Source organism: Dermacentor silvarum, chromosome 1 (assembly GCF_013339745.2).
Source record: "Dermacentor silvarum isolate Dsil-2018 chromosome 1, BIME_Dsil_1.4, whole genome shotgun sequence".
In the NCBI taxonomy this organism is placed as follows: Eukaryota; Metazoa; Arthropoda; class Arachnida; order Ixodida; family Ixodidae; genus Dermacentor; species Dermacentor silvarum.
In genome coordinates, this window is record NC_051154.1 from 218679110 (window position 1) to 218693715 (window position 14606).

At 44.4% G+C, this 14606-nt stretch overlaps 1 protein-coding gene across 1 annotated transcript in view; it reads left to right on the top strand.

The window, feature by feature from the left end:
• LOC119451477 (cholesterol 7-desaturase nvd-like) overlaps window positions 1–14606 on the top strand; it is a 66424-nt gene that overhangs the window by 13971 nt on the left and 37847 nt on the right. The window contains exon 5 of the mRNA XM_049659979.1: window positions 2105–2267. Coding sequence (XP_049515936.1) covers window positions 2105–2267 — 163 coding nt within the window. The remainder of the gene's footprint in view (window positions 1–2104; window positions 2268–14606) is intronic.

The following is a 14606-nucleotide window of genomic DNA, read 5'->3' on the forward strand; positions in this document are numbered from 1 at the left end:
CAGGATCTGAAAGCAGTCCTGCAAAGTTTCTTAAAAGTTCTAAGGACGTGTCGAGTCGCATCTTGCAGATAATTTTTGCGCAGTACCTTTTAGAAGGGGAAATTCCGCACGACTGGAAGACTGCGAAAGTAATCCCGGTTTTCAAAAAAGGCAACCGCTCAGAGCCGTCAAATTATCTGCCTATATCGCTGACGTGCGTTGCATGCAAACTAATAGAACACATCATATGACGTCGCCAGTCATCTCGATAATAATTCTTTCTTTTTCCGCAAGCAGCACGGCTTTCGCCCCGGGTTATCATGTGAAACGCAATTATTCGAATTCAGTACAGACCTTAACTTGAACTTGGATTCCTCTTTTGAGACCGATGTTATTTACTTTGATTTTTCAAAGGCATTTGATCGCGTAGCTCATCGTCTTCTCATGGCCAAACTCAGTTGTCTTAATCTTGACCCGCTTACCCTGTCATGGATCAAAAGCTTTCTAACAACACGATCTCAGTTCATAGTCATAGGCGGTAAGCTTTCAAGAGCAGCACAAGTAGTATCCGGCGTCTCTCAGGGACCCGTTCCTTGGCCCGCTTCTCTTCTTATCTTCATAAATGACTAGCCATCTGAAATAACGTCATCTATTCGCCTCTGTGCGGATGATTGCGTTGTATATCGTCGAATCGCAAACAGTAGTGATCAATCATTACTACAACATGAGTTAAACCTAATCGAAACGTGGTGCTCGCGCTGGTTGATGGAGCCTAATACCTCAAAGTGCAAATTCATGGTGGTTTCACGCACAAAAACTAATCCGATCTTTCAGTATTCCCTAATTCTACGGCTTTATTACATGCTAGCTCTTACCGATACCTAGGCCCTTGTGTTTTCCACTACTCATTACCGTACTTCATTATAGGTGAACGATAATGACAAAAATCTTGTTTTTTCTTGTGCACTCTGTACTTGTTGTAACGTCGTTGGTTTTTTTGTTGGATAGCATTCGCTCCATTATATGTATTTGAATACTGCCCCCCCCCCTTATGTAATGCCCTGTTAATGGTATTTATTACATAAGAGATCCTTATGGGATCCTTAAGGGTAAAAAAAATGATAATGATGATGATGACCGTACAGTACAGCAGGGGGGAGAGGGGAAGTGACTTTAGTATTTTAATCTGCCAAAGTGCATTCCGCAAAAAAAGCCTTCCTAAATGACAACCATGAAGGTGTGGACGTACGTACATGGACTAAACTGCAGTGATGGACTTAACACACATGGTGTCCTAAACATCACGGGTCTTGCATAAATGAGTTTCTGCGTTTAATTGAGCATATTGCACTCACAATGACAAATCGAATTCTTCATGCCCTGGTTCCCTGCTAAGCGCTTAATTTTCTTCCCGCCACCGCATGAATAAGTAATTTTCTAGTCTTGGTTGGACCCTGTGGATAGTGACGCACGAACGTTCCATTGTTTCAGTATGCCTCAGTGTTACCAACTTTCATACCTAAAAAAGAAAAAAAGAGAGAACTTTCCGATAGCGGCGTTACACGTTGCATGAATGGTGGCCGTGCATTGTTTTCTCAGGCTGATGAAACCATAATGCACAGCTAGAGCCTTTCGCTGCTTACAAAAGGAAGCCATGGAAGGCTAGCGGTTCTGCCCACTGAAATTAGCGGGGAAGTCAGACAAATGACAGTCGCAGTAGCGCGTCACTACTAAAGTCGGAATATTTCCAGCACTTTTTCGTTATAGCTAATCAGAATTTTATCAACACATGTGCTTTTGGAATGATGATTGTTTCTTTTATTTGAAAATGAAAAGGCACGTAACGTACATTGAACGCACGAGAAAACACATTTTCTTCCAGGACAGTCCGACTGCAAATACACGAGACCGAAAGTTTATTCGGGCCACCGGCTCACAGATGCCACTGTGTATACGAAACCATATATAGCAAAAAAGTTCACTGGAGTTTTCGCGTAGAAACCATCACAATGAGTGCAAAAAAAAAGATTATTTCTGACAATGGCGAAGAACCTACATCTGTTTAGGAACTTTTGAGGCGTCCTGTACAAGGACAGCTCTTCTTTTTTAAATTCTGTATTTGCAGGCAGGACATGAACAACATCCTTCAGTCATGTGGCCGACAGACGCTAACCCTGTCTCTAGTGCGAGCTGGATGCCGCAAAGGGGCGTGGTATGGTTTCACAACATTCGAGGCGAAAACCTGGGACCAGCAGCAAAAGGCTTTCAGCCGTCTGCATATTGTACAGGTACGTGTACTGGGCTCCAGAATTAAAGCACTGCCAGACACGGGATCGCTCATTTTAACACTTTCCCGCGTATGCATATTCCCCTTGGTCTCTAGCAATGCACGTTTTCAGCTTCAGTCATTTAACTTCGTGCCAAGGGCTTCTGGCACATAGCCCACTCGCACATAGACTACTCGCGGCTGGCCAAGGTTTACGACTGAGGCGCTTCATCGCGCCCAACCTTACTATAAAAAAGGCTGCCCCTCTCATCATTCTAACGCGCCCTTGCACTAATACTGTATCTGCACGGAATTCACAGCATGGACCCCGAAGATTACGACTACTTGTCACATTTGAACACAAACTACCGAAAGCGCGCCCAGGAAACACTTTCTAGACTGGCTCCGATGGTGACGACACCACCGTAGTCCGGTTCTTCTCGCGGCTGGCAATATTGCGCGGCGGTACTGTTCTTTGAGCCGCGAGTGATCATGACCGTTTTGCCTGCTGTTCCTTTTCTTCTCTATACGTACATAGTTACCAATCACGGCGTTCCCTTGGCGGAGGGCTCCGTTGTACAAACTATACACTAATACTCGCTATAAATTTAACATGACTAGCTGTAAATGGAACTAATCGTGGATACGAGTATCGCGTAGCGCAATAACACTAACAAGTGAAAAGGAATATGAAAAGCCTTAGTTCTCGTTGTTGGTCGCCGACAGTTAAAGGCGGGTTTCTTATTTATTACTTAAAAGGTCACTGCCTTGCAGCAAGAAATGACTCGTGGGGGTCGTGCCGGGTAAATTTATCGAAATGGCGAGCGCATGCATACCCGCCAAAAACATGAAATTATTAATCTGGCGTTTTATCACCACTATGTATGGAAGCACGGCTTCCAAACATAGCACGATATGAGTTAGAGCTAATTACGAACGCTTATTTTCTTTTTGTATATTACGCTGCAGCGAAATAGCAATATGTGCCTTTTACGTCGTGGACCCACGAAAAACTAAGGTGACGTCTACAGCACTTTTGGAGTCTGTTGTTTATTCACCCTCATGAGAGCCTAGCGTTCGTTCTTCCACGAGAAAATACATTATGCTCAACTCAAACAACTATACATAACTTTCTAGCCGTAATATCGATTTTCACGCCAGACAAAACTATGCAGTTCTCGGTAGTGTTTTTTAGAACGCTGCAGTAAGGCAATGACCTTACTGCCGAGAGAAACGCTGTTAAGAAAGGCTGACAAGGGAGTGGTTCGCGCACAGCAGAACGATTTCTTAAAATAAATGGGGCTTTGCATTTTCCTAACTTCAGCTACCTTTGTAGAGTTGGTCTCTTCCGCGGTATTTCCCGTAACCACTTATGACGGCGGCTTCCTTCCTTAGGGAAGGAGAACACTGGTACCTGAGGTTCGTTGGGTTGGGTTGCGCGGCAGTCTGGCACACCACACTTCAACGGCATGGCTAGTTGCCTCCTTCACGTTTCACAGCGCAGTATCACATACACCCACACAGTGACCCCAACGTCGACTGCCCGCAGCACACACCGAAGTAGCACAGGCAGGATACGCCATGATCTCAAATAGACGTGTTACGGCGCCGTGTCCCCTCGTTTACTGCCGGGCAACGAAAAGTGACGTGCGTGACGTCACGTGGAAAACGAGCAGGCTGTAAGTTATATCTACGAGGTGTTGGCACGAGGTGCCCACAGCGTGCGCGCGTATCAGTCTAGAGAGGTGCTATTCTGACCACTCTCAAATCCCACCATATTGCCGAATATTGTAATGGCGGCGTTTTGAGCCAATCAGAGGTCGTGGAAGCCGCATGAGCCAGTCAGAGTTGACAAGATAGCGCATTCGACCATATGGCGGAATTTGACAATGTCCAGAATATCACATGTATGCGTTCCACTTCAGATGGCCTGATGGCCGTCCGTTAGGTTGGCTGGATGTCATATATATTCTTATATCTATATGCGTGTCTGCACCCCTGGGGGTGTGATTAAGTGTCGCCGAAGAAGCGAAGTGTTCAGTCTGGCGGAAGAAAACAGGCGGAAGTAGACCTCACATCGTACTACAGCACGTTCCATCGTATTGTCAGCGTAATGTTAAGTTTTTTTTGCGCCCTTTTGCATGACCTTTAAGTATGAATCACAAACATATATGTCTGGATGCCTGTTTTAGAGCATATAATCTATTGTGCAGGCGACGGATTGCGGAACAAAGTCAGCTCCAAACAAATTCATAAAGTTGGTTGATACTCTTATCCTTATGGTGTTCGAAAGCCGCCCGTAGAACTTCTTTATTAACTGTTAAGAGTCCTAATAGTGATGGCAACGTGCCTGTAGAGATTCTTGAACGACCGTCAAGAGTCCTAGTGGTGTTAGGAAGGTGCCAGCAGAAATTCTTGAATGGCGGTTAAGGATCTTGATGGTATTGGGAGAGTGCCGGTAGAAACTCCTGACTGACCTTTAAGAACTTTACATGTCCAACAAGATAGCTCTGACAGATTTTTTGACTGGGATATACCGTATGTACGGGGCAATAGTACGTGTGCCTGCTGCGAATTGTAAACGTATACTCAGGTCCCATCCTCTCGGGAGTCATGATCGAGAGGTATGATCGAGTGTCAAGTCCAACGATTGTTAGATGTGCCAGAGAAGAAATGCAATGCGTGATGTCAGGAACAGGACCCTGAAAGCAAACATGTTTTGCCGGACGGGTGCGGTAGATGTCTGCTTCACGACTTCAAGGAAGTTTTTCAAGAACTGTCCAGCTCATCGCCATTTCCTACTCACATTTCATTAGAAATTCATAATAAATATATATATATTAATATATATAATGTAGTCAGATATAAAAAATAATTTGTTGGTCTCTTATGGTATCAAGGTAGATCACTTTATTCATAAGCTTTATTTTTCAGTGAAAATTCTAGTTTTTCACAAATTTCAGGGCTCGCTGGTTTGATTCCAGCAAAGTTATGCTACCTTTTCGACTGGTCACTGATTAAGTTCAATCATTCAAGCATTCCGCTACACATTGTGTCATCGCAAGAATTCCAAATTTAAGAATTTTAATTTAACTAGAAGCGAACATGGCGGGGTGCTCTGTGTTGTAGTAGTGGGGGAATTAAAGGAAATGTGCAGGATTCTACGTATGGTCACATTAACTACGCACCTCCTCAGCATTTTTGGTCATTAGGAGCGGCAAAAAGTGAATAACATCTCCATTTTTCTTGAGTTTTGAGAAATACAAAAAGATGAAGTACGACCTGTTGTTAAGGTGAATATACTGGCAGACATTCGAAAAAAAAATCATTTATATCATGTCTCCAGTTTGGAGTATTTCTACGGACAGAGAAACGTTCCATCACTCGCCAGTTCGAGGATAGGTTTGTGCGTATGTGACTTTAGGGCAGGTTGCTGGGCCAGTGGCCTCTCTCGTCGCACCTGGTGCATGAAGTTTGGCTTGGGGATTTACTGAGCCTTTCTAATGAAGCATATCTGTGAGTATTCCAAGTCCTGGCGCTACTGGATTGCCGTCTTTTCTAGAAGTAACAATTTTACGAACTCCTCTGATCAAAATGCAGACGGCAAAATTAACAGCTTCGTGACGAGAGCACCGAAGTCTGTAAAGGCGCAGGGCACCTTCCCGTCATAGCAAACAATTTTAATGGCAAGGCGTGCGACGTCCTGTGGTAAAGGCAATGAATTTGAATTTGCCTTTATTTTCCATAAACATGCAATTTATGGGGGATTTAAGGAAAAAGTTGCACACAGCAACTTGACGGGCCTTAAAACCCCGTCTGAGAGCAGCCGCGGCAGGCACAGGCACTAATTTAGGAACGACAACACAAACAATACATTACAATGCAGTACAATGTTGGCTTAAACTTGTGCCAGCAAGAAAATGCAATATAAAAAACACTACAAACCAAAAAATTCACGCAAATCGCCGTTTTACACTGAGCAGCAAAAGCATGCTGCAGTGAAAAAAAATTGATCATGTTCAAATATCACTGAAAAACCTATGCAAACGCGAAATAGGACAATAAGTGAGATCGATGTTATTGCGCATGAGTGTGTTTAACAAGCGTTGTAAGCGATGATGTAACATTTGAAAAGCATAGTTAGTGCGAGGACGTGGCACATGCCGTGACCATGTGCTGTATTCTGTTCTATTTCCAATTAACTGCTTTAAGGACGTATTGTATGACTGGTTTTGTTTCTTGTCTTTACGATAGGCTAACGAGGAGTGCAGCGTGAGTCTTATGAAGTCTAACAGGGAGTGCAGCGTGAGTAATTGCAGTTGTTTGAAGAGAGGTGCAGTATGCGCATCTGCTGGAGCATTAAAAATAGTACGAATTACCTTTTGTTTAAGCAGGAACAATCGGTTTATGTTGGTAGCAGACGTCGTACTGCACACCAGACAGCAGTCGTGTATGTGACTCAGGAAAAGAGCATTATATAAGAGAAGTTTGACTTCACGTGGTAGCGGTTTTAAACTGAACAGTATTCCAGCTACTTGCTCAAAGTTTCCTGCAAGGAAGTCTATGTGATTAGTCCATGACATATGGCTATCAAAAAACACACCTAGCGTTTTCCCAGACCGGACAAGATCAATTCTTGAAGAGCCTACAAAAATGTCGGTCTTTAAGTTCACGCATTTATTCTTGGCGTGTAATAAAATAGCTTTGGTTTTGTCAGTGTTAAATTTTAAGGCATTATTTGTCCTGTGACCATCTATGTATTTTAGTAAGAACAGAATTTGCGGTTGAAATTAAGCTTGCAATATTGTTCGACGAAAGAAGCACGGTTGTGTTATGTGCGTAGATTATATATTTCGGTTCACTATCCGCAAGAACAAGGTCGTTTACATAGGCATTGAAAAAAGGGGGCCCAGTATGCTCCCTTGGGGCACTCCAAGTTTTACTTGCTTGATCTGGGAACAGATGCCTTTAATTTCAACAAGTTGACTCCGCTGCTTTAAACAAGATTTGACTATATCTAAAGTAATACACGAATACCGTAGTACTTTAGCTTCTTCAATAAAAGTTCATGATTAATAGAGTCAAACTCTTTACTGAAGTCAATTTGAATCCTGAGCGTGAGCTGCTGTACTTGTTTCTCAATATCAATTCCTTTTGCTCTAGTAAGGCAAGCTGGGTTCATCTTCCTCTTCGGAAAGCATACTGACAGTCAATTAGCAGGCTGTATTTTTCTAAGAAATCTGAGATACGCCGAAATATTATTTTCGCAAGTCCTTTTGAAAATGTTGGAAGTATAGAAATAGGTCTGTTATTCGATATTTCAGTTTTATTACCATTTTTATACAGTGAAAGTACTTTAGCGATCTGCATGTTTGCAGGAAATACCTCAGATACCAGACAGGGGTTGTAAGGTATACTAAAACAGGCGCGATGATGTCTAAGACGTGTTTTACAGGTGTAATCTGTATGCCGTTAATGTCACACGATGTAGTATTACGCAACTGGGAAAATAAGTGGATTAACTAGATTCAATAGTGGGATATAAGGAAGTACTATCGAGGCATCTGACCTAAACATAGCGGTCGGCATTTCCATCTACACATATGCCAGCTGCACTGATAACATAATTATTGAAACAATCGGGTAGTACTTCGTTCGGAATACTAATGCCGTCTTTAAAAATATCAATGCTTGTATGTGAGGGGGACGCTCGATTTAGCACATTGTTTAGCTTTTTCCAAGTTTTGCGACTATCATTTTGACAAGACATGAAGTATTGATATTCATAAGAGGTTCTAGCTTTCCGAAGCTCATTTGTTAGCGTATTACGGTAGCGCTTAAATATGTGCAAATCTGTTATATTACGCGACTTAACAAACTTATTAAAGAGCATGTTCTTGAGCAGTATTTTGCGAACCCATGGTTTGCGAATATGCGAAGATCGCTTGCGTTTCGTTCGCAGAGGAAAGTTATTTTTTTTCGGTAACAAGTGCTGAAAATCCGCAGAAATTCCTCATACGCTGATTTGGCCACACTGTGTGGCATATACATCGCTCCAGTTGTGTAATTGGATCCGAGTGCGAAAAGATTCTAGGCGATTTGGTGTAATCAGTGGGCTGGGGGAAAGACGCTGTTTTTTTTTTTTGGTGAATCGTTTAAGACAGAAAAATGAGCATGTCGCTCAGGTTGCGCGAAAAAACGCCGGCCTTTATGATGAGCGTAGAAACATTAGTTATAAATAGATCTAGGCGAGTGGACGCGGCATAGGCACCGTGCATTGCAGTTTGCGCGCGATCTATTCGCCACTACAAGTGAAGGTTTGGGACGGCCAGTATCAAAACCAGCAAAACTGGAGAGACGCTGTATACATTCGCCGTTATACTTTCGATCGCTTATCACGAAAGAAGACTGTCCGAGCTATGAAAATATCAAAGTGCGCATGCTCTGCGTATGATAGCACGCGTTCGCAATCGATGTGAGCAGCGGGAACAATTGTGAGCTTGATATCGTCAAAGCGGAGGGCATACCTCTCAAACGAGCGACGATAAGGAAGCCGTTGTCGTTCGGAATGGCGTATCATTTTCATCGCCTCTCTAGCGGCCGGCGTCGGCAATACTGGGGCGAAACATGAAATGTCGTAGCGCCATCTGAACAGTGAACGGTGCCCATAGGTTACTCGCTTTGGCACGGAAATAACACTTGAGCATCCATGCGACTGAAGCAAGATATGAAATGCCCGAGTCAGTTAACATATCAATGTTAAGGTCACCACCCCAGATGACGTCATACTTACACATGGAAACATACATAAAAAGTTTTCGAGGAAACAGAAGAAGCGCGGGATATTCGCACTCGGTGGCCAATAAAATGCTGAGTAAACGTTTCTGTCACACAGAAAGAATAGAAACTCATAATCATCGGTGACGCATGAGAATTCTTCGATGTGGTCAACGATGTGTCGCGAACGAGTAAGCTAACACCACCACCGCGAGAGGTGGTCCTGAATTGATTGAAACATTGATAGTCAGGTAGATCCCAAACAAGTGAACCATAGTTGTACTATGCCTCAGATAACATAATGAAGTCAAATTGAAAATTCAGGCTGCTAACGAACATATCTAGCTCATTATGTTCGCTTCGAACAGACTGACAGTTTAAATGAAAAGATTTAGTGGATAGACTCAGTTAGAACCGATGTAATTAAGAAACTCTGTGGGAGATACCCAATCTGCTCTAGACATGATGAACTGACGACAGGCAGGTTGATTCATCATTTCAGACTGTTAAGGTCAGCTGTATTCTTTACCACATGAGCAATATTACCTTCTTCCTTCCTAATAAGGATCTTTCCACCGCGGTGCCAGACAAAACAAAAATCATTTGCTTTCGGCCATTCCTTAGCCTTCTTAAACAGAAACCTCTTATGTCTTGTCAAGTTTTCCATCACATATAGGCCAGATTGAACTGTCGGAAATAACCACTTATCTAACCACTTATCTCGTACCATCTGGTTTGCAAAACGTACAATGATAACAGGAATGTTATCCGCCCTAGATGGCAGCCTGTGGATTGCAGATATCGACGGATCATTCAGCATGTCTAGATTGAGCTTGAAAGCGATAGCGATAGCATTCATTTCCGTGGGCAGGCATTTGTCTTGAACATGCTTAACGCCATGAACCTCGAGGTTCAACTTTCTGCTCTGATACTCGAGATCATTTACAGAAGAAGCAATGCGCTGCAGTTCGGCGACTGAGCCACCTGTTTTTTCGAGCTTTGAAACCTTGTCGGTAAGACATTTAATCTCGCCATCATGCCTGACTACGTCAGCAAGGACGACGGCGTATTTGTCAGACATGAGTTTGACCGATGCTTCCAGGTCGTGAACCATCTTTTTCAGAGGTAGCAGCTCGTCAAGCTGTCTATTCATCTCGAGAAACAGAGCAGCGACAGAAGTATCAGCACCCTTGAGACATGGCGCATTTGACACGGCCTTTCGGCACTGTGTGTAATTCGAAGATTTCTTGTAATCTTCACCTTTCGACTTGAAAGATTTCTCTGAGACTCCAGAGCAAGAGCCCAAAGGGAAAAGGCCTGAACATGCACATCACGTCATGTGCCGAGAATAAGTTGACATGTCTTCCATGCATTTCGTACACGTTGTATCGCCGAGTTCATTGCAATTTAAGAGCCCAACTATCTGTACACAGTAAAATCTCGAGAGGGCAATGACAACATGTAAGAGCACTTCGAACATAAATAACACCAAAAAAGCGTGGCAGCAGCAGCGGCGGAGTAGGTCAATATGAGTGTTTTGTAACCTAAAAGAGCCGATACAAACAACCAACCTGCAAGAAGTTCGTAGCACGTTTAGACAGCGTGCATGGCCTCTCCGCTGCCACAGCCAGAATGACTGCAAGCTTGTAGAGACGCCTTTTAACAGCAGAGCTGTTTAGCCGGGCGTAATGTGTCCACTGAATCTAAAAATGGGGTCCGATCCTGGCGGTAGTGGAGAAAGTTTCCAAGCGCAATGCACATACCTCTGTGAACTAGCGAAGCTGAGCTCAGCTACGTATAGCTAAGCATGGTTGGGACTACTTAAGCTTGGTCAGTCATCAATAACCAATCGATAGCCAATCAATAGCTAATTAAAAAATTCCTGGAAATGCTGGGGATGACTTCGTGGTGCTTAGCCTAGCCCAAATACGTGGCCAATACCTTGCGATAGCCAATCAATAGCCAATCAATAACTAATCGATAATCGATCAATAATCAATAAATTCCGGAAAATGCTGGGGTTGACTTGGTAGTGCTTAGCCTAGCCCAAAAGCCAGGAATAGCTAGGTGCCCATCAGCTCCGCTGTCTCTTCAGCATTGCGCCTCCAGTGCAAGTTACGGCAGCGTCTCCTGTCGTCGTCGTTAACGGTAAGTTACACGCAATCACGCGGTGGGAGGCGCAATCACGCGCTCGGGCTGTCTGCGTCTCCTGTCGTCGTCACGGTAATGTCGGCGTCTCCTGTCGTCGTCGTCACGGTAAAGCAAGCGGCTCGTGATCGCGCTCGGCACGCGCTCGTGCAACTGATCCCGCGTTCGTCGGCGTCGTCGTCTTCCACAGCTGGCTGCGTTGCCGCTCATCATACCAGCGTAGAAGTTCACTTCTCTTCTGTCGTCGTAATGAGGAGACCGCGTTTACGGGGTTATGAGCCATTGCTTAAGGCAGTATGAGCCCATTAGCGGTGCATCACTGCATGCTTCGCACCTCCCCAGGTTTCACGTTAGTGGAGCTGCATTTCGCTCAATGGGTCATTTCGCACTCACGCATAAATTTTTTTATGCCTTGGCCTCCTCGGCGCTTCCGTCGCAGCGGCACTTATGTGGCTGTTGACGCAAACGAGCGATCTCTTGTAAGTCTTCCTGTGCAGTTGTTGTGGTTTCGAAACACTTGATTAGGCAGCGTCTGGCAAGAAGTTTGTAGCAAGTATAGACAGCGTGCAGGCCTCTCCGCTGCCACTGCCAGAATGCTGTGCTCGAGACCAGCGTCCTCCAGACCATTGTGTTAAAGGCGTGTTGAGGTGCCTGACGCGTGCAACTTCTAGTGTCAGAGTACTATAAGCTTGTCGAGGGCCTTGAAACCACCAGTGTCCCTCGCTAGTTGCTACGCGATACTGCGCGAGTCGTCCAACTGCAGTCGTATGGCTACACAGCCCAGAGTGCAGTGAAACCAACTGTGAAATTATGTGCCTACTTTTTGCGGAAAATGCATGTGAATTGCAGGTATTAAATTTTTCATATAGCTCTTAGTCAAACGTTTGAGAGCAAGGAATGAACAACACCTATGGATGTTCATGTTAGTGGATGATAAAATGGACAGTCATGGGTAAGTATGCTAGTTCCTGCGGATCCACTGATAAATAAGGAAAAGAGAAAGAGCGATGAGTTCGACCAATTATTGCGTTAGTTGTAATCGGCGATCCGTCGATAACGTAACATACCTGTGCAGGAATCCAACGAGCCCCCCCCCCCCCCCCTTTCTATTCTCCCCTCCCCACGTTAACCTTGTCGCGAAATTACCTTTCGAGCAAAGTCCGCAACATGGGGAGCACGTGAGCTCATTTGTACAGTCTTGTGTGTCCTGTGCGTAAGCTTTTTCCATTGTTCCCTTATATGTCATAACACGGCCTTCTTTACCGCATTGCATTTATCACTCCCCGAGACACGGCTACGTGCACTGAAAGCCAACTCAACACTGCTCCCAGATCTCAGTGCTCCATGGAGCAAGGCTCTTCTTTTACCAGATTTCAAAATATCGCACTGGAATGGAATCATATACAGCTGGCGACATCCAACCCATGAGTTCCAGGTGGAGATGTTCCATTTCTCCGTGTCACATGATCGTCTGCTCAGTCTGGAGCGCAGTCGCGGTACCCATTGCGCCGGCTCTACAGCTTCCACTTCAGTGTCGCACTGTAGGGAAAAAGATTACCACAAAATCTGGAGGAGCAGCATACTCTTGCGCAACGACCGCACTGGTACACTGACGCACAAGCCCGCCTGGCATCTTAAATTTTGGAGTATCCTACGATTTAGTATGCGATGAGCGTGGCGCTGTTCCGAGCTTAACTGACAGTCTCGCTCCATGCACCGTTTGTGAGAACGCAAGACAACACTTCGATGCATAAAAAATGGCGAGCGCGCATTTGGCGGCGTTCGCAGCACGCCAAGGACGTGCGTGTACAGACCGTGGGCCAGAACCTGTTTCCCGGGGACGTGCTGACGCATGTGGACTCCACCCCGGCGGACAAGATGAGCCAATCGATCCTACGTCAGTACCTGGCCAAGGCGCGGCCCGAGATCCAGGTCACCATTGCTCCTCTGTCACCGCTGCGACGCAAGCGTCCCTCGTCCACGCGACTCCACGAGACATTCATGTCCGACGACAGCGTCGGCGAACCCAGCAGCGTGGCCGCCGACATCAACGACTGAAGAAGTCTACTGAGGATGTGAAGTGTCGTGGGTGACAAGCACGCGCTCTAGCTCACTAGTTCAACACTTGGTACCTTTTTTTTCGTTCAAAACAAGCGTTCTTGTGAACCTGTTTTATTAAAATTTTTCAGCTGCCTCCTAGCTTTACTTAAAAAATAGGTCACTATGTGAGCTGGTCTAACGGTTCTCATAGGAATTTTCGTCACGATAGAACTGCACATTACGCAGCACTGAAGTAAAAAATAAAAAAGGGAATGTCCTCCCCTACTATTATGTGTGCCAGTGTATAAATATATATATATATATATATATATATAGGCGACACAGTAATTATTTTGAAGCTGCAAAGTAAATGAGGCATTACTTACAGGAGCATTAATTATACTTTTATTCGGTACTCTTTTTTTATTGTGCGTAACCTTAAACACTTTTTTTCCCCTGTTTACTGGGAGCTAGCTTGCGTGAGTTGCTATGTAGCGTGAGTATGCTTTTCACAATGGTGTTTCACAACTGAAGTGATCAGTGCACACTAAACATTTTAACACACCCCATCGGTGTAAATCAATTTGTCACCAGACGAGCACCCTTAGGGTGTTAAATACAAGCACCCTTACTTGACACCCTTAAGGAATGGTGTTTGGCTGAAGTAGAAGCGAAATGAAAGAAAAATGTCGCCCTCAGCTCGTTATACATTCCACTGTTTACGAGTTGTTTATTAGCATTACTACGCAAACGACATCAAAGGACAAACAATTCATCCTTAGGTCGATTACGAAAGAAATGCATGCAGGTGGATTCGAACCCAGGAACTTCGCTTGGAAACCAGACACCCTAACCACTGCGCCACACAGGAGCCACGTTCCCCCTTTTCAATCAAATATTGATATGTGTACGTATAAATTGTTCAGAAACTACTTGCTTTCGTGAGAAACCTTGCACAAGGTCGCATCTTGCATCGAAGAAAATGCGTTCGTTGCGCTTGAAACCTAGCATTCCTATAGCTGCAAGGAAAGTTTTCAACGGCAGTGAACGTGCGAACACCTTTCGTATAGGGTTTTAATTTTTTCCTGAGTATGTTAATTTTCAACTTCTTTTGATTTTTTTTTTCGCACACACCCTTACAATAGGGTCTTTTGAGTAAAATGAGTGCTAAATCGATATAATGAAGGGTGTAAAGTGAGAAGTCAAACTTTTAATCAATCATATAGCTTGGACAGCATACGCTTAGATGTATAAAGTGTGAGTTTGCCATTTGTAAAGGCTATTCCATTTTGCAAACGTTTCTAGCACGATTGTGCGAATATTCGAATCTGTTACCGAAACGTCCAGTCTGTTAGCGCCATTTGAATGAATATCGCGCGTCGCGTAGGTAAAGAGG